This window comes from Paroedura picta, chromosome 5 (genome assembly GCF_049243985.1).
Source record: "Paroedura picta isolate Pp20150507F chromosome 5, Ppicta_v3.0, whole genome shotgun sequence".
Taxonomy (NCBI): Eukaryota; Metazoa; Chordata; class Lepidosauria; order Squamata; family Gekkonidae; genus Paroedura; species Paroedura picta.
In genome coordinates, this window is record NC_135373.1 from 75,575,468 (window position 1) to 75,601,307 (window position 25,840).

General features: G+C 41.7%; 1 protein-coding gene across 3 annotated transcripts in view; it reads left to right on the forward strand.

Annotated features, from left to right (window-relative positions):
• PDZRN4 (PDZ domain containing ring finger 4) overlaps window positions 1-25,840 on the forward strand; it is a 347,368-nt gene that overhangs the window by 313,949 nt on the left and 7,579 nt on the right. For all 3 annotated transcript variants that reach the window (XM_077338568.1, XM_077338567.1, XM_077338569.1), the window contains 2 exons: window positions 8,872-8,973; window positions 18,973-19,089. In XM_077338568.1, the coding sequence (XP_077194683.1) occupies window positions 8,872-8,973; window positions 18,973-19,089 (219 nt within the window). The remainder of the gene's footprint in view (window positions 1-8,871; window positions 8,974-18,972; window positions 19,090-25,840) is intronic.

A 25,840-nucleotide genomic window follows, 5' to 3' on the forward strand; every position in this document is an offset into this window, starting at 1 on the left:
TGCCTTTTAAAATAAACATATTGTTTAAAAGTATTTTCATTCATGTACGCACAATAATGTGGTAAAGTTCCTTGTGCCATAGTGGCAGCTGTTGCTGTAGCAACTTTTAAAAAATCTACACATCCAATCAGATCTCCAGTGGCTAATTAGAAGCCCTGCTGGTCACACCCACTTTCTCAAAACACTTGGCAGGTACCAGGGAAGGTAGTTGACCCTCTGGGGCCTTTGGGGGGCCCTGCAGTAGGGAGTTGACAGTCTGGGTTCAAAAAGCAGATGACATATGAATAAATAAGGAAACCAATCCTAAAGAGCCCCTTCCCTTGAATGCTGAGGCTTTTCTGTTTCATCTATCTTGTACATATTTATTCCATACTTCCTCCAGAGAGCTTAGAGATGATGTACATAGGATTTTTTCCCTCCCATTCAATGTTAGATTTTCAACAACCTTAGACTAGAGACTGAAAGGGTCAGTGGTCTAGTAATTTCATGGCTAAGTAGTGATTTGAACTGGTATCTCACAGTTACCTCCCTGAACCTTGGGGAGGGCAGTATATAAATATAATAAATAAAAATAATAAATAAATAAAGCCAGTTTGGTGTTATGGTTAGGAGCCTGGACTTCTAATCTGGCATGCTGAGTTTGATTCTGGACTTCCCCATATGCAGCCAGCTGGGTAACCTTGGGCTCGCCACAGCACTGATAAAGCTGTTCTGACTGAGCAGTAATATCAGGGCTCTCTCAGCCTCACCCACCTAACAGGCTGTCTGTTGTGGGGAGAGGAAAGGGAAGGTGAATGTAAGCCTCTCTGAGCCTCCTTCGGGTAGAGAAAAGTGGCATATAAGAACCAACTCTTCTTCTAAGGTCCAACAGTCTAGCCATTATGCCAGACCGCACTTCTGATAGAACATATCAAACCCTGCATGTTCTGTGAGATCTTCCATCTGTCCAAATTCAAGCAGTGGCTAATGAGAAAGTTGCTCCTGTCACCAGGCCAACCAAAGCATTACTTCTTTAGTGCTGGGTAGTGAACTAGCTAGCTGTCTACTCCTGTTAACCAGGGCAGAGTCTGCACTTACTTTTTTATTCCATTGTCAATCCTGTTGAATTCAGATCGCTTTGAACTCGAGTCTTCCTCTTCCTTCCCTCCCCATTGAAACAGGAAAGTCTTCTGCACGTGGTTAGGGAGGCTCAGAAGGGCAAATGGAGACTCTTTCTTTGTTTTCTTGAAGGGGGGAGAGGATCCAAGAAGTCAGAGGAGGGAGGAAAAAAATCTTTTCTTTTCTTGAGGGGGGGGGGGACGAAGAAGGCACACAAAAAAATCCAAGGCTGACAGAAGTTGAGAGAACTTAGGGGCTTCTCCTTTAAGGCAGGCTTGTCACATGACCACCTGTAGCCAATCACGGGTCCTCTACCACGGAGAAGAGCCCAGATTCAAAACAATGCGATTTTCTGAATATATTCAGGATTTTCAGCACTCCAAGATAAAGCACAATAAAGGTAGGGTGACTCCGGATCAGTCCTTCTTACTGCAGAAGGAAAATTAAAATCGCCCCAAATCCAAACGGAAATCGCATTCTGTGTAGAGGGCAGGGACTGAATTGATCTGGGGTTGGAATAAAAGCCCCGTGCAGTTTATACCCAGGAGCAGCAACCAGCACTTTCATGGTAGTTTGTTTCTGATCCATTCACTTCTGTTGCCTTTGGAGAAACGTGGTTGGCTACAAGCTATAAAAACTGCATTTGAAGATCCCAGAAAGCTAGAAAGTATGCCTGCAAAATGAAACATATAAAAGCTTCAGACTGTAATACAGTTTTCTCTAACAAGATCTTTTTCAAGGTCTACTAGCAATAAATATCCTGAAAAGAATGTTCAGTACGGTTTACTCTGCTACACAGCTGGCTGAGAACTCAATATGCTGGAAGATGGAAGGACTGTTGTTAAAAAACCTATACATGCTTATTTCGTGTATTTTGGCAATGCTGATGTCAAAAGCATAAAATTTAGAATTTCTCTCAAGCAATATAATACTTCTCATTTTTGCTCCTAACCAATACTCATGCCAATTATTCTTTAGGGGAGATGCTTGGGTCATTTTTCATTCACTTATCCAGTAATGTTTGTTGGCAATGGCAAGTTGGTTCTGTACAGACATTCCTATAACTGCTATACATTAATACACCTTGCATGAAAGCCCACTGAACATTTCCAGATCAATCTGATTCCATCCCAACAGTTCTTTCATTTCCTCAGGAAACATCTTGGCTGAAAACATAGTTTTATTTCTTGCTGCACTATCAGGTCAGGGAATCAAACAAATCTCTGGATCACAATAAGAAGTACAAGTTACCTGACTGAAATTGCCCTTACTTCGAATGCAAATAATAAACCTTGGTTGAGTTTCATGGCTGGTGCTGGGATATATTATTTAATTTGTTGTCTTGTAGATAATATGAAAAAATACTTCCTGGTATACAAATTACAGGAGCAAAAATTACTTATATCTCAGTATCCTACTTTGATTGGATGTTTGAGTAATATGAATTTCAGATGCACCAGTATTGAAAAGCAGCGGGAGATTTAACAGATCTGTCTGTGTCACTGCACAAGTTTTAATATTAAGGTATTGGCTTTATATAGACTGTCCTTTTAAAAATAATACCCAAATAATCATCTATACCAGGGCAAAACAATCAGTATAAATTATGCAAACTAAACCTAGTCTCACACATTTGCATGTTATAGAGAGAAGCTCTGACCCTTCTTTGCATTTTGAGTCGTTAAACATTGTCCACATACATGATTTTTGTAGAGCATAGGACTAGCACCTTGTTTCTTTTTTAAAAAAGAAAGTGGAAATATTGAAATGAAAGTGGACATATTGAATTCTGCCATGGTTACCAAATTCTGTGGGCTTTTTGTGTGCTTGTGCTTATGGAATATCAAGTTTTGGACATTGTAGTTTGTGTAGGTATAGGCGCATCCCATGAGATTGTCCTTGAATGTATTGCAAATTCAGTGCAGCATATACTGAATACCTTTTATAATGTGACTTGATGCCTAAATAATCTGTTGGAACTAATGATGGAGAAAAACACATATGGAAAAATCTGTTAGAAGAGACATGGCTTTTGGCAAATAATACATTTGGGCTGCTATATGGCCTGGAGTCTGATTATGACAATGAATGGCGAGCAGATGTCTTTCACACTGGACAATGTACTGGCTCCTTGCTTAGCATTGAGTAAAATCAGAGGAATAAAATATGGCAATTTTATTTTGCAGGGATTAAAGTAATCGCAGTATTTTACTGATACAGCCAGTTGAAATCTCTGAAAACCAAGTTACTTCTTTATGGGATGTTCTAATGAAATATTTCCTATTTTCCTTATAAGCTACCATTAGCATGATTTATGTAGTACTTTTTGCAGTATAATGTGTAATTTTTTAAATATTTGTACATTAGGAGGATAATGGTTGCCGTTCAGTAGTCCCTTTGAAGTTGATGGTGGGGAATCCAGTGGTTCTGGTAGATCTGAATTACAACTAAAAATAAAGCAATGAAGAGCCATGTAGGATCCAGTTTGAATCTACAGATGCCTATGTTTGTTCCGTTGCTTGTGTAGAATCGCTGTCATCTCTGTTTCTGTTCCTAGCACGTTGGCTGGGTGTAGTGTAGTGGTGTCAGTATCAAAAGTTATTATTAACAGGACTGTGATCAAAGGTGGTATTAAATGAACCAACTATTTAACTGTTGTTCATGGTTTGTTTATTTTTACTTCACATTTATACAAGGTAACTTTAAAAGTATTGCTACTAAGGTTCCAGTTCATACATGCATGGGTTTATTCAGAACTAGCTTCAAAGGCCATTCCTAAGAATGGGCCTTGATAGGGTCCACTCCCCCGGCTCCGGGCCAGGCAGCTCAAGGTGGATTTGAGCCACAGCTCGCAGCTGGATCAAGTGAGGCGGGTGGGGGCTGGCCAACTCGTTAACAGGCCCAGGACAGAGCTCTTTAGCAGGCAGTCAGCAGGCCGGGAGGCCCTTCTTAGCAAGCCCAGCCTAGCAGGCCAAGAGGTCCTCCTTAGCAGGCCGGGAGACCCTCGTCAGCAGCCCCAGCCTGGGAGGCTCTTGTTAGCAGGTCCTGCTTAGCAGGCCTAGAGGCCCTCATTAGCAGGCCCTCCCCCACAACCCTTTGCCCAGGGCCCTCTCCCCTTACCTGCTGCTGGCTCCAGGCAGCAAGGTGCACCTGAGAGCAAAGAGACTAGAGTCCAGGGACAGAGGGCAGGAGCTGCAGGGGCAGGGCCAATCATTGGCCTTATTCCAACTTGGACAGCCAGACATTTTCCACCCCCTAGGGTATAGAGGAACCATGGATAAAGATGTAATGATTTCCCCAAGATGCAAGATGATCACAGGGGCTTATTATGAAGACATTTTAAGAAAATCAAAACCTGCATTGGTGAGAAAAAGGCAGGAAAGTTCTGATGAGTTTGTTTGTTTGTTTCTCATAACAACAATGTGCCTGCTCATTCTGCAAGGGTTGTCCCCAGCCTGAGGGAAGTCTGCCTGACTTTGACCGTGGCCAGGGCCTTTTCAGACCTGGCCCCCTCTGGTAGAATAAGCTCATGAAAGATCTCAAGGTCCTGATGAAGCTGTCTCAGTTCTGTAGGGCCTGCAGGATCCGCAAATAAATGTCATCTTGGGCCCCTCCTCTAAACTAAGACACCCCATTGCCATACAGATGATAAAATCATGTAATTGGTTGTGAAGTATACCTAATTATTTTTTATTAAGTCTGTAAGATGATACTGTTATTGGGCTATTTTAATTTATGATATGGTTTTAATGTTTGCATACTATTTTAAGCTTGTTGTGAGCTGCCGTGGACCAGCAATGCTGTGAGTGGCAGGATAAAAACTGAAAGTATAAATAAATAGCATAAGTAATGGCTGTACTACAAGAATTACATTGGGACATATTGCCCCCTTCAGACTTGTTTTTGTTCCCAAAACTCAAAGAACATTTAAAAGGAACATGATTTGAGCCTCAAGGATGCCAAAGCTGCCATTTCTATGTGGTGTAAATCAAAGAACACAGAATTCTTCAGAGATGGTTTAGAGAGATGGACACACCACTTTCAGAAGTGTATAGACCTAGTTGGACAATATGTCAAGAAATATGGCTTCAGATTTTGATATTGTTGTTTAATAAAGGTTTCTATGATTTTGTAGCAAGACTTTTTGACTTACCCTCATATTTCTGAAGAGCCTCTTGTGGCGCAGAGTGGTAAGGTAGCAGACATGCAGTCTGAAACTCTGCCCATGATGCTGGGAGCTCAAGGTTGACTCAGCCTTCCATCATTCCGAGGTCAGTAAAATGAGTACCCAGCTTGCTGGGGAGTAAACGGTAATGACTGGGGAAGGCACTGGCAAACCACCCCATATTGAGTCTGCCATGAAAACGCTAGAGGGCATCACCCCAAGGGTCAGACATGACCCAGTGCTTGCACAGGGGATATCTTTACCTTTACCTTTACATATTTCTGAATATGTAAAAATACTAAGTCAGAGATTTTTTACTAAACCTAGCAATGTGGTCCATGTTGATGTGACAGGATGCATTGTTTTGTTTGTTTTTGTGATGGTACTAATCATTCATTACAACTTTTTGGAGGACACTCCATGTGCACCTCTATGCTCCACCCAGCTAGAGAAAAAACAAGTGGACTATCAGGTTATGTTTCATTTAGAGCGAAGCCTGTGTTACATTCCTAATATAGAGTATCTAATCCCTCAGTCTTCTGACATATCCTGGAAGGGCTTGAGGACAATGCACCATTTGGGAGAGGGTCAGCCATCCATTGGAGCTGTTTCTGGGCTCCTCTTCCCTGTGTAAGGTGGCCATGAAGGAGATGGCTTCCTACACTGTAATCTTCTGCTTCACCAAACAAACAATTATGGCATAAGTAGAGTTCCTAATCCCCCTGCCTCTAATGCAGCAGGTGGGAAGACTTAATGCTGCACAAGAAGTGGGCAGCCAGGCACTGGCAGGTCTCAACCAAGGACTGCATCTTGAGGAAGGCAGTGACCCAGGGGACCTTGGCAGTGCTTTTCAACCCCAGAGCATCCTTACCACAAGGTGAGGCATATGTACCAGGCAGATCATGCCCTTGAGGTGCACAGCCTTCACCACTGCCAACATGTCAGTACCGGCATCCATAACCATGTAGCCACAAATGATGTTGTGGCTATCCACCCACTTCCTCAGACTTCTCTGTATCATGACAGAAATGTTTATGGCATGTCATCTGCATCCATCTCCTGCCTATGCAGTGTAATCACTTTGTAGCCCAGTAGCAATACTATCTCCTCCTGGGGCCTGTGCCATCCCCCAACAGTCATGATAGCTGCTCTAGAGGTCTGCTGTGCTAAAATCCACTTTTCTGCTTGCTTCAAATCCCGTTTTAGACATAGTTTTCTTCTGTATAGTCAAAACATTTATTTTATTAGAGCAGAAAGCCAAACTTGAAAAATTTAGAACTCTCAGTGATGTCATCAGGCTGCAGTAAGGTTGATGGGAGTAATAGGATGACAAGAAGCGCTGCCAACTCCACCTTGATAAATTTGAGGAGATTTGAGGGTGGTAACTGAAGAGGATGAAGATGTGGGGGAATAGGAATTCAGTGACATTATTTATTTAATAGAGCCCGCACTCTAAAGCTGTGATTTATTATTGAGCAAATAATCTTTGAGCCACCCCATCTCTCTGTTCATGCCACAGGATCAGGGCTTAGGCTACTGAGTGCCCCTGCTGAAACTGTGCTTGGGGGCACCTTCTTTGGGGGCCACTTCTCAGATCTCCACAGTTGATAGGTGTGCTCTGGACCTGTGTGTTTCAGCTGCAGGGGGGGGGGGGGCTGGGAAAGTTGTGGACATGCTTCCCTTGGTCACATTGTATGTCTAGAGTGCCTGCCAAGCTATCATGGGTTACTTTGGGGAGCCCGTCAGAATTCTGGGGATGTCGACCTTTCCATCATTCAGATCCTGCCTTTGGAGACTTGGGAGGCTGTGAGCATTGGGGGGATTCTTGCCTTGCTTCCATTGTCTGACTGGGAAACGGGTCCTGCCCATGGGAAGCTTCCCCTAAGTTTGATCACTGGCTTGTTCCTGAGCTGTTCCATAGAGTCCCTTGACTACAGCTGTCTTTTCCAGGGAGAGCACTGGGGAAATTCTGGGTCTATAACTGGGACTCCAGAAATGTAATCTTCCCACAAATCAGAAAAATTCTAGAGGAGCAGGTGGCAGGATGGGGTTCCCTGTCCATTTGGTTTGTGTAGTTTGCATGTGGTCCATTTTTATACACATTTGAATCTGTGCCTAATATTTTCCCCAAAAACCATTTCCTGGGGTCAACTTATTTGGGGGAGCATAACTCTGTTCCCCTAAGTCTAATCTGTCCATAACTTGGAAATCATGTAGAGGAGGAGGTCTCCTGCAAGTTTGATGTCTCTAGCTAGCACAGGGTCCATTCTATACACTCCTGAACCTGTGCTTGTCATTTCCCCAGAAAGCACGTTACTACTGGCACCTTCTTTGGGAGACTATAACTCAGACCCCCTAAATACAAACTTCACCAAACTTGGAGGGCAGTTAGAGAGGTGTCAGCCAGAGATCCCTGTGGGTTTGGTGTGACAGCCAGCTTGGTGTAGTGGTTAAGAGTGCGGATTTATAATCTGGCGAGCCGGGTTTAATTCCCCACTCCCCCACATGCAGCCAGCTGACCTTGGGCTCACCACAGCACAGATAAAGCGGTTCTGACAGAGCTGTAATATCAGGGCTCTCTTAGCCTCACCTACCTCACAGGGTGTCTGTTGTGTGGAGAGGAAAGGGAAGGCAATTGTAAACTGCTTTGAGACTCCTTCGGGTACAGAAAGTGACATATAAGAACCAGCTCTTCTTCAATAGCACACTGAGCGGGGATGTTCTACCACATCACAATTTGTTTAACATCTGTAATTTCATAACAGTTCATGGTTTGCAAACCATGCATGCCATGAACTGAACTGCAATTTCCCAGTTTGTGCCAATATGAGTCTAGATGCTCTTTGTCCCAATCTATTGGGCTGTGAACCCAAATATCTGTAAATGTTCTGTACAAGCCTGATGTCATCCCAAAGGATAATTTGGGGGAAAGGATTTGGCAGAAGGTTTAGGGAGTGGATGCACAATCAAAACTTACACTCAGAAGTTGGAAGAAAACATGGCTTATAATTTTTATTGAAGGTGCCTTTTTTACCTCCATTTTAAAATAAATGTTGGCCTTCAACCACACATGTGTGATGGTAGTATATGTGTGCATTTGCATTTGCACACATATAAAATAATTAAATGAAACTGTAATCAGCAGTGGACTGTAAGTATTGCTTAGTGAGAGATAATGCTGTAGACCTCTAATTGGCTCTCTCTAAGCTTCTGGTGTGACTGATTTCAGCTGTAGTTTTACCAGTCTTGCTTCCACCAGCACTATTATCTCAGACTGACACTTCCATTACTCTGAACGGAGAAAGATGAACGTCACCTGTCAAGGGCTGGTTAATTGTGTTGCTAGATGTATGTTGCCAGGGTGCAGGTTGGACATTTATGAACATAACTGCTTCCTCTGATGTCCGCCATCCTTCAACGATCGATACTGCTCTTACAGTAAGCGCATAATTGAGTGAAGGCACTTACCACTGAGGGAGGCTGGAGATGAGTCCATTGTGTGAGCTTCATTGTCCATACATTTACCACAAATGAGCTGATATTTGCTCTATATTGTGTTTTGTGTTGCGGAAATGGAACCTAATGTGCCACTTTCATTTGTTTTCTAGATAAATGGCCAAGATGTCCAGAACAGGGAGGAGGCAGTGGCATTGCTCTCCAGTGATGAATGCAAGAAAATTGTGTTGCTGGTAGCAAGACCAGAGATGCAGGTAAGAGTAAATAGATGCATTGAGACAAGACTGTTTTGTCGCCATAGATAATGAACAGCTGAAAAATAGCAATACAGAGATTCGTGTCAATGTGGAGAAAGTGAAAATAGTCTTACCATTTCATAACTAGAAGCAAACAATATTAATGAAAACTTGATTATTAATGAGTCTCTAAAATCAAATTCACCTACAAGTTATCTATCTGATTTTCTAAAGTTAATGAGATGCTTAACAAAAAGAAAGTGAAACCCACAAAACTTGCTTGTGCATGGTTATAAATTCATTGCTAATCTTTCCATCACTGGGCCTGCTGGTACTGCATTTGTTTGAAAGAAAGATGACCCTGAATTTAAGATCCCATCAATGTTATACACACACACACGAACATATTATTGTTATTTGACATAACTGTAATTTATATGCCATCTTAAGCAAAGTACCTCTTTTTTATGGCAGACTTGAGGGGAAAGCCTAGTCTTGCATTTTACTAAAGTCTGTATTGTTTAATTTCAGAGGTTAACCATGATGGTCTGTAGTAGAACAGTAGATCTGTTGAAAGGAGCTTTGAGTTTCAAAAGTTTCTACTCCAAATACCTTATTGGTCTTTAACATGCTACTTGACTCAAATCTAGCTGTCCTTATTCAGAGTCTGTTGTTCTAGAAATTGACTGGTATGTGATTGTGGCTTTTTTGTATGGCATTTCACTAATATTTTTAATGTATTTCACAATTTATATACCGCCCTTCTCAAGGTGGTTTACATTGTCTAAAAACCCGATAAAACAATAGTTCACCAAGGTAAAACCAGGTTAAGAATTATATAAAACTAAAATAACACTGTTGCAACTCTGTTTGCATCAAGATTTAGATTTCTACATGAGACGAAACAATAAAAATTGTTGTGTGTCTGTGTCCCATTTGGCAAAAGGTGACTTTCTGCAGTTTACAGAATCAGAATGTTCCTGCAGCACCATCAATATGGATTTCTGTGTATGTTTGAGCAAAGGGAAATATTAGGCTTATAAAAAGGAGGTATAGTTGCAGAAGAAAATTGTTTGGACTTCCTTTTATATTATTTTTTCCACAAAGCAAAAAGTATATTATGTTCTATCATTGATTTAGGCAAAGTTAGTTATATTGCTATTTGTCCATCATGTTATTGATCTGATATCTTTCAGACCTAATAACTCCACAATTTCTATAAATTACATAGAGTAAATATAAGTCAGTGTCACCCAGAATCCTTCCTTGACTATAGTAGTTATACAAGATCACCGTTTGAAGCATATATTTCCTTTATGGTTCTGCACATTCTAAATGGCCCCAATAAAAGAGGCTGTATACCAAAGCAGAGGAAAGCAATTCACTGCAGGTTTATGTTGCTTGGATATGGCTCTTGTAGGCTTAGATAACTCTCCCAAACTATAAAGGTTGCTGAAACAGCCCTGCTTATAGACTTAAGGGCTTTTATATTAGTATGAGATACATCTTTGTGGATTCAAATATATAACAAACAGTCTGCCATAAGTCTGTCCTTGCTAATATGAAAAGATAGTCTTAACATAGAAGGATTGAGCATACTTTCTAAGATATGACTTTCAGTATCCTTTCCCGGGAACAGAAGTAAAGGTATATCTTCTTTGAAGTACATCATATTCAGATTCCTGCTGCTGCAAGTGGCACCTGGAGGTATTTTCAGTTTCTCTTTGAGGTCTAATCCTGCTGTTTTCTAGAGCAGGGGTAGTCAACCTGTGGTCCTCCAGATGTTCATGGACTACAATTTCCATGAGCCCCTGCCAGAGTTTGCATAGGAACAGAGAATTTTCACTTTTTAAAAAAAAGATTGCTTGCATCGCTTGCCCTTTAAATCTGGGAGAAAGGTGATTGGCTGGCTGCCATGATTGACAGTGGAGGACTCATGGGAATATTGAGTCCCACTCCTCCACAATTTTAATCAGCACTGCAGAGTGCCAGGAAGCAGAACAAAGCAGGAGAAGAAATTGAGAGCACAAGGAGGTGAGAAATGGAGGAGGGCATAATTTTTAATAGCGTTAAGCAATTGCACTAGCTTAACACTGTGTTCTTAGATGTGTGGAATGGCCCTCAGAATCCACTGCTCTGACAGTGTAAAGTAACTTCATGATAGTCATCCAACAATGAACATCTGTAAAGGTAAAGGTAAGTATCCCCTGTGCAAGCACCGGGTCATGTTTGACCCTTGGGGTGACGCCCTCTAGCATTTTCATGGCAGACTCAATATGGGGTGGTTTGCCAGTGCCTTCCCCAGTCATTACTGTTTACCCCCCCCCCCAGCAAGCTGGGTACTCATTTTACTGACCTTGGAAGGATGGAAGGCTGAGTCAACCTTGAGCCGGCTGCTGGGATTGAACTCCCAGCCTCATGGGTAGACAGCTTCAGACAGCATTTCTGCTGCCTTACCACCCTGCGCCACAAGAGACTCAACTGTAAATGCTACTAAATGCATACAGAGAACACAATAATATTCTTAAACAGCTTAATCTTATGCATTTTTCCAGAAAAACCTTATGCATTTTTCCACTGAGTTCATTAGATCTTGCTTCTAAATAAGTATGTATCTTAAAATTCTTAATCTTAAAATTAAATGCTGACAGAATTAAAATTATAATTCACAGCATAAACAATAGCAGATACATACATCTGTGTAGCATTGTAAAAGAAAAAAATCATGTATTTTTACCTTTGTATACTCAGTCTGATGCATTTCTTTCTTTCTTTCTTTGTTTCTTTGTTTCTTTGTTTCTTTGTTTATCTATTTATCTATTTATCTATTTATCTATCTATTTATTTATTTATTTATTTATTTATTTATTTATTTATTTATTTATTTATTTATTTATTTATTTATTTATGCTTTAATTTATACCCTGCCACTCATGACAATGTTGCCTTGTGGAGGCTTACAATATAAAACACGATCACAAAGTCCCCATAAAACCACTTAAAACTTTAAAATCCCTAAAAATACAGTTCAGTACAAAAAAGAAATCAATATGCACAATATCCAGATGGAGGTATAACTCTAGTGGCCCAGAAACCCAACTCAGCTGTCCCAGCCTGGCTGATGGCATGGCCTCATGGTTGTAATACCAATATTGACCTGCAGGTTTGACATACGGCAACATAGGGCAGGACCCACTGATCTTAATCTTAATCCTAGTCATCCCCCTCCCCTGGCCTCAACCATACACCTAGCAGAAGAGCTCCATCTTGCAGGCCCTGCAGAACCTGGGTAGTTCCATTGGGATCTTAGCTCTTCCAGGAGCTCATTCCACCAGGTTGAGGTCAGGGACAAAAAGGCAAACCAGTAACCAGTGCAGCTACAGCAGCACTGGCTGGATGTGGGTCCTCCAAGATGTTCTTCCCTGGCCAGTCGGGGAAAGACTGCTTTGTTACAGGACTGGAGGCATGAGGCAGAGTTAATTCGCAGAAAGAAGAGAGCTGCACATTTACTGATGCTGATTTTTCAAATATCGAGGCTTATATACACTTCTGGATATCATGAGGGAATGGTAGGCTCACCATGAATTAGTCATGGATGTTGCAGAGGGAAAATTTAAAGTGCCCAAAATCAAAATGAAAATTGAATTCAGTGTAGATGGTAGGGATTCATTCAAACTGGGACTGGATAAAAAGCCCTGTGCAGACTACGCCCTGGTTGGGGGGGACTGTTCTATCACTAAGTAGAGGAAAGCCTTTCCCAAAGCAAAAGGGGGAAATGGCAATGAATCGCAGATCAAATTTAAGCACCCAATAAAAAATGTTTTATATTATCACCAGGAGCCACAAAAAGTGATATTTGGTTTACAGATAATGGGACCATGGCCCACTTGTATGCTCACAAAGTTTTTTTTTTTTTTTGAAACATTAGATGAGCAAAAATCAGAGAAATTAAGTGCTGCAGATGGATGCTCTATAATGGCTGATGGCATGGGTTCCAGAACAATAAAATGAAACCTCTCAAATGGAGAAACCTGACAAGTCCACATTACAAACTATCAATGTCCCAAAGCTAGTGAATAAACGTTGTATGAGTACTTGCAAATCAATGAATGATATCATCTTTTGGGAACAAATGTTTTATCAGACAGAAAAGAGGATTAATTGCAACAGGAGTTGTGAATCAGGATTTGTATGCTCTTGATGCTTAGATGCAGAAAGCAAATCTTGCAAAGTAATGCAGACACAAAGGTTGTTCAAGGCACAGGTGATTGGAACACAGGCACAATTGTGTCATTAGTCAACCTAGAAGCCAGAACTTAACTAATGAGCAGATGATATGCTGAAGAAAAATGTGTGTGATGTGTCACAGTGAAGGGGACAAGTCCTAGCTTTAACAAGTAGCATGGCACAAGGAGATGTATCAGCCCCTAGAGCTGATGCTCAGTGATATCCATTGGCCAAATCCATAGTAGGAATAAATATGTGTTGATTTCAGTTGATGACTACTCAAGATACACTGTGACATACCTAATTAATGAAAAAATCAAGTGCTGAAAAAAAATTAAAGCATACAGGGCAATAGTAACAGATTTCAAGGAAAGCCTCTAACAATCTGCCCTGATAATAACGGGGAATATGTGGGACATGAAATGAAAAATGATTTGACTGAACAAGGAATAGAGCATCAACTAACAGTCCCATACACTCCATAACATAATGGTGCAGCAGAAAGGAAAAATTGCTCTCACTGAAATGTACAAATGTATGTTCTCTGAGAATAGTAGGATAGTAGGTCAGTACCTTCTGTTTCCTATCTGTTTCCTGGGGAGAAATAGTCAACACTGCTACCTGCCTGCAAAACAGATTGCCTACTAAAGGTGCAAGCAGTACACCATTTGAACTGTAGTATGGGCACAAATCCAGCCTGGATCAAATGCTTTCCTACACTGCTAAAGAAAAGCAGACCAAGATGAAATGTAGAGCAGAAGAAGGCATGTTTGTCAGGTTTGCACTGGGATGCAAAGGATACAAAATCCTCTACCCAGAAACAATTCTACAATATGGTCTACATTAATGAAAAGGAGAAATCAAGCAACATGGATAAAATAGGTATCAGTGGATCTACGCCACTCTGCCATCAGCTCACCTTTGGTGCTCTCCGGCGGCCACCATGGCTGGGGTTCCTCCTCGGTGTGGCACTGCACAGCTGCTGTTGGCAGTGCCCCCAGCGGGCAGCGGGAAGTCAGGGGCACCGGCGGGAAAGCAAGTGGAGCAGGAGCTTAGGTGGCAGCATCTCTCAGCAAAAGACTACCCCCCCCCCCAGGCCTCAGTAAAATTGTTAAGGTTTGACCGGTCCCCAGTGATAAAAAGGTTGGGGACCACTGGCCTAGAGGACATGGGAAAACATAGTAAGAATGCCACCAGAAGAAACAGAAAATGGAGAAAACCTGCAGAAAAAGAGACAGGTACTCTGATCAAGAATCAAACATGGATGCTTACAGAACTGCCTCCAGGGTAGAAAGCAGTAAGATTCAAATAGATCTTCAAAACGAAACAGAAAGGAAAGTAGAAATATACAATGCCAGATTAGTTGTTAAAGGATACTTTCAGAAGTATGGAGAAGACTATGATGAAATTTTCACACCATTTGTGAGACATACTTCAATAAGAATGCTCTTGAGCATCGCAGAAGCAAGGAATATGCATGTGGGGCATCTGGACATAAAGACAGCTTTCTTATATGGAGAAATGAAGGAAAATGTTTACATGGAACAACTATCAGAATCTGAATAATCCAATAGCAAGCAACACACGTGCAAACTGCAAAAAAAAGCACCTATGGGCTGAAACAGGCTTGCAAGATGTTGGTATGAGAAACTTCAAATGCTAATCAAGGAAGGATTTGAGCAAAGAAAGGCAAGGCAGAACATCATCTATACTCTAGATATAGAGACAGCAAATAAACTTACATTCTGACATGTGGATGTTTTGATTTTATGCTATGACGACAAGGAGGACTATGATGAAATAGTTCAACATCTGAATCAAGAAAATAGAAGCAATCTCCTCAACCAAAAGCAGAACATTCTAGAAAAACCCTACTTCATTTTTTAAAAGCCCCCAGGACTTATTTAAAGGGGCCATTGCTGCTGCGGGACAGGAACGCCAACTGAGATCTGGCTGGTGGGAGAGAATTCCCTGCACTGGCATCTTCTGGGCAGCAGGTACATTGGCATGGTAATGGAGGGGCGTGGCTGAGCCAGGCATCTGTTAAAAGGATGGCCTGATATTGCTCAGTCTCTTTTCCCTCTCAGGTTGCTCGAAGATGTGTCACTTTTCCTGGCCCAACCACCTCGCGACATCAGGGAAACCCAGCGATTATTATTTTTTTGAAGGAAAAGGGATGCTAGACATGCTGCAGGACATTGTTGTTAAAAAAACAAAAACAAAGCCTCTCACAGACTGTTTTGGCAGGAATATTTACCCCTTCAAAAAAAAAAGAGGGGAACAAGCAACCATGGCACAGAAAAAGGATGCTGGGGGGGGGGAGGTGGCAGGTTGGGGCAGGCCACGGCAGTGAATCCCCATTTACCGATGAACCATGCTGTGCTGGTGGTGGCTACTGGTTCCAGGGCCTTTGGATCCAAGGATGGGACAAGCTCATTTCATGATGCAGCAGCAGCAGAACCCTCTCCGATTCATGGGATGCTGGGGGCATTAAGATGGGTGGCTGTGGACTTGTCCACCTTGATAGAGGAGGGGGGGTCTTGGTGGGGGAGACTTCCACCCTCCCCCCCCCCCACACAAACACAGAGGTTCCAACAATTATGCCAGGGGTGGTTTTACTCTGCAACCTTCAGGCCCATCATTTGCGGGGGGACAGTGGATCCCAGCCACAGTTCTACAATTGGAGCAGGACTGAGTCAAATGTTTGCAGGCCCATCTTGCTGGCAGGGATCATCTGGACCACCAGACATGGGGAAGAGAACATCCATGGGACAAGGGATTTTTTCCAAGAGGGTAAACACAACCAAGTCCATCAGAGGTGGTTTTCAGGTGCACATGTGTCCAGGCACCATGGGAATGCTAGTAGGAAAGGAGTTAAGCCAACAAGCACTCCTATGGGAACAAACTACTTGAACCAGCAATGAAGTAGTGAACTTCTTCTTGACAACAAGAAATATAGAGAGCAATTGGAAGACTGCTGTACATAAGCACATTGATGCCTTTTGATATCACCATAGCTGTGGACATTTTATGCACAAAGATGAAATCGCTGAGCAGAAGGGACTGAAATACAGTCAAAGGAGAAGTATCTGCATGGCACTGCATGTGTGAAATTAAAGTTACCACAAGTGACAATCCCAGACTGGTGGGATTCATGGATCTTAACTGGACAAAAGATAACTACAGACAGAAGGTAGTTATCTTCTATGGCAATGGAGTTATCTTCTGTGACACTTATTCTTCTATGACAATGGAGCTGTCAACTGGAGTGCTAGGAAGCAAAAAAACACTAGCTGTATCCTCAACTGAAGTTGGTACGTATCTGCAGCAGAAACATACAGAACACTGAAATTGATACTGTAACTAATTTAAGACTTTGGGTTAGGGAAACCAGTACAACTCTTTAAAGACAACCAAGGATGGTTACAATGAACACAGGTGGAGAAAATAAAACTCCAGAACTAAACACATGGATATGAGTAAGAAACATGAAAAAGGGCTTTTTGAGTTGGAATACTGTCCCACAGATGCAGTGATTTCAGATACACTCACCAAGCGACTTTCTTGAGGAAAGTTGGAAACTCTACATAAGAAGATGAATCTTGTGGACCTTGAGAAGAAGTGTTGGAAAAGACAATGTTTGATGTATAAAGAAGGAGAGAAGAAGACTCTGACTGGGGGGGGGGGCATCAAGAAGACAATTAGAGTGTATAGTGAGGACAGTATTCCTAGTCTGTCTCCAGATTGCTATTCTCAGAGTAGCTTCCTCCTTCTTCTCAGTAGTTACTCACTAATTTTGACCCTCTCCACTAGGGACATAGTTAGGAACCTATCCCTGTGTTTCCTTTTTTCTATCAAGTATGCTATTTCCTAAATAAACCTTTATTCTTTAATCAGGTTGTGTCCCATTGCTCTGTTAATTACTTTGCCAGCCACCTGAATCATGCAGTTCATTATTGCAGTCATTACCATTAGGGGTGTCAACTCCAGGTATAGTATAGAAATCTTCTGGAATTATTATTAATCTCCAGAAAATGTAGGCTTGTTCATCTACTTTGAATGGTAAACTGTATGGCATTACACCCTGCACTCCCCCATACCCTTCCCAGACTCTACCAAAATCTTCAGGTACTTTCCAACCACAAGATGGCAGCCCTAATTATCATTGTAGCATGGAGTTCTACCATTCAGAAACAGTTTTTCACTACCTACCACATTATTAAAGTACCATCTTGATCCATAATGATGCTGTATGGACAGGCCAGTGGTGGCAGGTGAAATGCTGAACTCAAAACACGCTTTTTGGATGAGAGTTTAGACAGTATTACCAAGTTTAAAAACTTAAAGCATATTTGCTTTTTTAAACAAGGGATGATGACACTGGTACCCCTCTCTGCAACTCTCATTTGACATTTGTTCATTATACAGAAGCGTTGCCTCTTGTGGCGCAGAGTGGTAAGGCAGCCGTCTGAAAGCTTTGCCCATGAGGCTGGGAGTTCAATCCCAGCAGCCGGCTCAAGGTTGACTCAGCCTTCCATCCTTCCGAGGTCGGTAAAGTGAGTACCCAGCTTGCTGGGGGGTAAACGGTAATGACTGGGGAAGGCACTGGCAAACCACCCCGTATTGAGTCTGCCATGAAAACGCTGGAGGGCGTCACCCCAAGGGTCAGACATGACTCGGTGCTTGCACAGGGGATACCTTTACCTTTACCTTTACTTATTCCAAATCCAGAATGAAGATTTGTCTGTGTAAATGTCTTGCTGGTTAATTTTATTAAAACAGGCCTCATTCTGTGGTGGACAAAATAGTCAACATATTTGAAGGGAATACTCTCTGGTCATTTTTTTTAAAGAACTCCCTAAATAATAGTTGAAAAACAAAGTGTGCCTTGTGGGTACCTTGTCATTCAATAATTCTGTTGTTGGTATTGGCTGGTATGAGGCCAGTCTGGTGGAAGGAAGATGCAACTCGAATGTTGGCTTAAAATGGCCACAGCTTTAATCAAAACCTCCCACGGAGGGTTGGCGCTACACGAGGGGAATGAGCCTTACCTAAGCAATCCGCTGACTGCCCACCCAGATGAAACCGAAGAGGCGGGAAAGCGACAGCCCAGCGTCCCAACGAGACGCTGAAGCCCCGCCCACCAAATGTGCGCACGCCGCAGCCGCGGCAAGTGCTCCTTGCCGGCACACGTGCGCCAAGCCGCCTCTTCCTACGCCTGCCCTCCCCCAGCCAACAAGCGGCACGGGTAAGTCCGCTCTGCTCCATTGTTGCTGCTGTTACTAGAAGTTTACCTGAAAAGAAATCAGTAGGACAAATGCAATAGAAATATACGATGAGAGTGCTGTTGGGAATCCAAGCAGCGAGACATGTTCCTGGTGTAGAGACTATTAAGGAGAAAGAAACCAACTGTCTCATTGCCATATATTAGTAGCTCTAGATTCTTTTAAAGCTGATGCTCTCAGAAGTAAAGAACATGACAGTTTCAGGGTTATGCGGTATGTCTTCTGCACATTTTGAAAGGAAATAATGTTCTAGGAGTACAATCTCCCTCATTATGAGAGAAAAATCAGTGATACTGGTTCAGGAAAGGATAAAAAGCCTAAGAGTCCAATTTTTTTAATCATCTTTTCCCCCCTGCCTTTTCAAAAAGCGAGCCCCAAGACCTCAGTATTCTGAAGAGAGTCATTATTATAAAAAGAACTAGTGAGGCATTGCCATTTGGGTTTCCCTTATTTTAAGCATGCATTTCCACTAACCTCATGTAATGTACTAATGTATTCTTTACAGCTGGAAGAAGGATGGCTGGATGATGAAAGGAATGAATTCTTAGAGGAGTTAAACTTAGAAATGTTGGAAGAGCAGCATAATGAAGCAGTGCAGTACACAGGCAATGGAGTGGAGCAGGTAGGCTCGACATAAGACGTGTAGCTTGAAATGTTCTGAAGTGAATGTTTTTAATAAACAGACAATGCAATGAAAGAAAATAAGAAACAGTATTCCCAGGCTTCACTAGAACATTTCCACTAAGATGCACAAATGGTAACAAATGAGAGTGAAATATTTAGAAAGTAAACATGAAATATTAAGAGGAGAGTAAGATTTTTCATTCGCTCATGGCATTCCTATTATTGTGACTTCTCACTACATTAATTTGGCTTATTCCTTCCATGCCTTCCACAGTAATGTCTTGGTATGTCACAAATGTTTTCTTTTGTATTAAGTTTATGTGCATACCACATCTTTAGTAATGAAGCATGCATTAACTACTTTAAAAAAATGAACCTGATTTCCTTGGTGTGTGGGTATTTCCCCCATACATCAATGCTATATATAATCAGGATGCTATTCCAATGTTCCAGGTATTACAGGTATCTTGTATTTAAAGGATTTTGGGACAATTATGTACTTTGCAGCATGCCAAAGTTCTTTTTCTCTGGGGTTGTGCAATACTAGTAGCAAACATTATATGAATAATTTCACATAAGGCTGAATTAATATGGTATGTCCCCCCTGAAAATATTTTAGTCTAATATCATTCTGCTATATTCATAGAAATTATTTTTACTACAGATAGAGTGCAAATCTTAAATTTGAGCTTCCATCTAATGATATATTTCCATTGGTATTAGTATTATGATGCTTTATTTTAAGGATGTGCAACAGTACCAAAATTTAGATACAGAATTTTAAAAATTTGTAATTTCCTAATAATTGGAATTCCATTGAAATCCATAGGATGTAGCTGTTTTCTACTAAAAACAGGACGGCCACTTTTGTCTCAGATCTGTGATCATTTCTTAGTTCCTGTGTCAGTCCCATGCATAGCAACACCTACAGTTGCTAGACAGCAGTGCCCAAGCAGTCTGGACAGAGTGTGTAGTTGGCGATCCTATAGCTTTCCTCATGTGCCAATCCCTTCTGCCATATCTATATTTTATACTTATAAGACATGCAGACATTTTGTGCTCAAGCTGCATCAGAACATGGAGAGGCAAAAAATGTATCTCTCTGTGTTTCACACACTCATTCATTCACCATACACATACTAAATACATAATGTTTATGAATCAAACAAATCTTATCATGACCAATATGCATCAGAAGAGGTATAAACTAAATGTAAAATTTCCCTGTATAGGATGAGGTGTTAGGAAGGGGGGCAAGAAGGACTGTTTCCACATGCATGGTATTAACTGCTAGCAAGTAGTCAGTGGATAAGCAGGGAAATTATAACATAGCTATGCACACCCTTCAGAAAGAAAGGACCAACGAGAAAGTGATTTTTCATGTCAGTGCTTGCTTCAGGATTCCACAAGTACCAACAGACATCAGTTAAGGGCTTTGTGCTCACCCCTATCTCCTCTTCCTTGACAAAACCAGAGGATGACTCCTCTGCATCTTTTTCCCATCGTCCTTAATTGGAATCACAGAATTCATATTTTAAAGCATTCAGTACATTTCAAATATACTTTATTCTGTGAATTTCAAATACTTCCAGATCCTTATTGTACATCCCTAGTAATGATCTAATAACTGTGTATGTGTGCTCATGTATATGTGTGCACGTGTGCACCTGTCAATTCACAGCAACTTATGGTAAACCTATAGTTCTATTGTTTGAATAGTATGCCTAATTTGCTTAGAACAGCCACCATATTTGGGGGGGGGGAGAGAATTAGCAGAATAAGTTAGAGTGCCCTTTGTTATTCTCTACTCTCTATGTCTGTGAGTGTGAGAGCAATGTATGTGAAACAGAAATGACTTCATTGAAAAGATAACCCAGTATTGAAGAGTTTCTTCTAGCATATCAGTTTTATGCTATAGCTGGTAGATAATTCTAGCAGTGCTAAATTCTGTATAGCAGATTGAGAGGATCATGTTTCTTCCATCAAATGGTGATTAACATTTCATGTACAGTGCATTTGCAGTAATATTCCACTTGTTGGTAGCAGTATGGTTGTCCAATATATGATAATTGCCATGGACTGCTTTGCACTGAGTTCCATACAATTCATTCTCAAAAGAAGCTTAATGCCAGGGCTCAAGCTGCAGTGCACACTTTAAGAGGAAATGATTTTCAGGATGGAAGGTACAGTAAAGTTGTAGACAAACATTATCCCTGCCAACTCTCATGTTAGAATCTCAAGAGTCTTGTTTTGTTGAAAGAGGTGGCATGAGAGAGGCCAATGCATGCCAGCACAATAGTGGAAATTGCCATGAAGAGTAGATTGTAGCTTGGCACTGAAGAGTTGATGATAGATACCTTGAAGTGTTTCCTCCTCGCGGAAGTTATCACGTAGCCACAATTTGCCGACTTCCTGATTTCATTTTTAATTTAGTTTACACTCAAACATACTTTAATTGCTTTTATTCTAACTGTGGTGACCTATTGGCATCAATCCCTTCTAACAACTCTGCATAAAAGACTAGCTGATGGGCTTGCACTCTTGAAGGTAATAATGAGGCTTTTGTGTGTGTATGTTACTAACTTCCCTCACCTCTGTCCGTCACTGTGTGTCTAGATAGAGGAAAATAGCAATTACGAACAGAGTACCCTCTTTGAATTTGGTTTCCTGTTACTAGTATACTGCATTCCCCCATCACATTTTATTATTACTAGCCATTATGCTTAATTATGTAATTATACCTCTTAAAGGAGAAAGCACATTTGCTGGGTGCTGTGCGCATTTAGCTTTATTTTAAATAGGCTGTGTGCACTCTGGGTGAGAAACTGGGTAAGTGAAATGGGACAAAAATACCTTCAACTCAGTCTGAAAAAAGAAAAACCTGCACCTCTTCAGTGCTCTGACAACTAGTGCTCTCTGCATTAAAAGGTGCGATAAATAAGTACAATTAATCCAGGGTGAGTTAAAAGGGATCTATAAAAATGCTTGACATAATGACCAAAGTAGGCAGACCATTTTGTTTTAATTCTATTGGAAACCAGAATTTAACTTTTAACTCTACATTTTCCTTGTAGAAAATCCAGTAACACATATAACAACCTCAATTTTTGGCTATTCAAATCAGAGAACTTACATTAACAAGAAATTATGGATCAATAACTCCTTAACCAGACTGCAAAATATGTAACTTCTACCATTTTGGTAGATGAGCGACACCACATATGTTCCCAAACGCATGGCACCTGAAGCACAGATAACAAATCACTGCCAGGTGTGTACTACTATTGTAGCTAGTGCTTGAATTAGACTTGATTTTTAGCAAAGCTAACCCACTCTGCCAGTGTATACTAATACAGTGCCAGATTTAGTGGCAATATTCGTTGTAGTAGCCAACAAAGGACAAATATTATCCCTATTATCATTACACATTGTAGTTACTTCTATTGTGGAATGCATTCCTAATGTATCTGAAATGCCCAATGGGAAAACAGGGTTTGGTTTCCTTGTGGGATAAGTGGTTACTACAGCCTTTCCTTGGGTTCAGTTATGTCATCGCCTGAAGAAGGCACAGATTAAGGACTACAAGTCCCATAAGTCCCTGGGAGTGGCATCAGTTATGCAGAAGAGAAGGCTGGGGGTGGACGAAGCTGGATCGGCTCTTCCCAGCCTCCTCTGCCCTCACCTTATAGTAAAAGGGCAGAAAAGACCCCAACCTGTGTGCTTGCTGCTCTAGTGAGGGGGCCTCCATAAGAGGCTGTGGGTAAGTGGAGCCGGGTGGCCATCACTCATGGAGGATGTGCCTTGATGGCAGATCCGCATTTCCGTGCGGCTCGGAACTCAGCAGAAGTTCACGCCTCAATGGGTTCCCAGAATTCAGTCACCTCCCTATAATATCCAACAGGCCATTGGGGGCCCGGGGAGCTCGGTGGGGTACCAGAGGGCCCCATGCATGCCTGCTGGATTAATATTTGGTTGCCTTGTGGCCAGTGGGCCACAAGAGGGCTGGTTCCTTTATCCCATGCTGTCCAACGCTCGGTTGTTATGATTATTAAAGTTGTGGCCTATTTAATGCCAAAAAATTGTTGTTCTGGGTCTTTGTGGTGAGAAAGTATTCCCCTGCATGGCAATAAGAGTTACATGAGTGACATCAGACTTCACTTGGATATACATATGCATTGTCCACAATATTTTTGAGGCAAGAAATGCTTTGGAAATAAAGATACAGATTTCACTCATCCAATTCAGCAAATACTCCATATCTTTTTGTAGGGTTTTGTCCAGTACCATGACTGATTCCACATAGAGGCATAAAGTTCACGCCACCTCCTGCTTGCAAACATGCAGTTGGAAGCCATGCAATTGCATGCTTCCTAAAAGGAGACCTCCCATGTCTTCCCACCACCTTTTTGACTCCCGCAAACTTCTCCCCCCACTCCTTGGCTTGTCAATCACCATAAGCTACCAATCCCTGCACAGTGGTTGTATCGGGAACTCAAATTTCCTTCTTCACCCAAGCCCCGAAATTATTTTTTAAGGGCACTTCCACGTTGCTATGGAGAAACACCACAACACTGAAACATTACCCCCGCTTTTGGGGATTCTTCGGGTAATAGTCTCTATTTATGTTTGGGTAGATTTCTGATGGGCTGGCCATGGTAACTGGACCCCAATGAGTGGTTGTGTGTTCACTGTAAGGTTTAAAAACAAAGAGCATGGATGTCCAGCTGATCAAGAGAGGGCTGCTTCATCACACACACACACACACACACACACACCCTTTCCCTGTTCATACCCTACATCAGAAAATGCAAACAGGAATGTGCTTTGGCTGCCCAATCCCAAAATGACCATGCACAGTGAGGAGAACATTTTATTTTTACATGGTCTCCCAGCAACACAGACCGTGCCATTTTTTAAAAAATCATTATTCGGAAATAGAGAGAGGAAGGCGGAAGTGATAGCGGGCAAAACGCTGCCGAGACTGTTATATACTTCTCCCTCTACACAGGCTCGCCCCTGTTTGCTCCCAGGATCACTGCACAGCAAGAAGTGGCAAATCGAGTTCTGGCGATTTCCCTCATTGTGCAGCAAATTTGTCTAAAACTTGCACCAGCCACTTGAAAACTCCAGGTTGCTGCCTATGACATGTGGAAGAATCACTAAACCCAAGACCAACGAGAGGCTGTCCTGGGGGCAAATTCCTCATGCAGAGTTGGTCCCTATTATAATAGAAAACAAGTTGTGTTTATGAGGATAGTTTCATGTCAGACCTGGTGCATTATTTTGTATTCCATCTACATGTACAATGTCTACCTTCCATTTTAATCTATTATATCTTATTGGTCCACATTTATCAGAAATGATTAATATTCTTAATTAGGAAGTCTGGGTTGTGTTTTCTTGACAGTAGCAAAGTTCAGGCATGAATGTAGCAAAATGAATTAAATCTGATTGCTATGAAGATGTACTAGAAAAATATTTTTAGCATACTTTTGAAATGTGGAATCTGCATCTATGCATTTTATTACAGAAGTCACCGACTAGTACAATAAAATCTGAATGGATTGAATGGATTGTTAATCCAAAGCAAAGCACAGCAATTTATCTAAACCACCCAGAGCTGCAGAGAATGGGCAGTATAAAAATCCAAATAAATAAATAAACAAATAAATAAATCTACTTCCAAGAACTACCTTATTTCAGTTTAAACAAAATACATAATTCTTATCTTCACATTAAAATTCAGAGTAAACCATCCACTCTAAGGCATTTTAATGTCTACAGTTGTGGTGGTCATACATATCTTTACCACATAGTGGCTCTATATAATTGGGAAGAGCCACTATGGGTGGAGCAGTGCCTGGGGCCTGTCTGGGTGTCCGGACACCACTTCTGCTCCACAGGCCCCTGGAGCACCTGTACGCACAGCCTCGCAGCCACATACTCCCCACCAGATGCCGAGGCCTCCCCAGCCTGCTGCTGCACCCGGCCACCAGCAGCAACGGTGCCACAGTGAGGCAGCAGCAGCATTGAGGCAATGTTAGCGGTGAGGAGGAGGCAGAGGCATCCAGGCTGAGGAGTGCCAGCCCCAAGGCTGTTGTGCGTGCACCCCGCTGCCTTGGTAAGAGAAGGGAAGGGAAGGGAAGCTACACTGTGCCTGACCACAGCTGCCTCTCCATGCACCCACCACCTCCCCCACCCACCCATTGCCCAGCTAGCACCTGCTGCATTTAAGGCTGTAGCGGGCTTTGTTCCTCATTTATCATATAAGAATAACACATGCAATCCTAATCCTTGGGTCACTGTGTTAAGGAGTTGTAAAGAACGTTTCCTTTATGCACTAGGATAGGCAATAAGGCTAACATTGGTATCTGGATTGGTGCCATATAGCACATGTGCAACTGAGCATAGTCTGCTGTGTACCTGTAATTGAGGCCGAACTGTAAGTAAACAGGGAGTCACAGAGTTAACAATGTCCTGTTTAAAAACTCATGAAGCTGTAATTATTTGTGTACCTCTTTCTTAGTGGGTAGGTAAAAGAAAAAGGAGGGAGTTCATTGGGAATATATTACTAGCTGTGCCCCATTTAGAAAGAATAAGATGCAGCAATTTGATTTGTATTATGCAGAAATACAACCAAACGGGGGGAAACATAGAATTGTTAGGTTAATGCTTTTATTTATTTATTTTACCTTATTAAGAAGACAGATCACTCGTTACTGTTTTGCAGGAAGAACAACTAAGGCAGA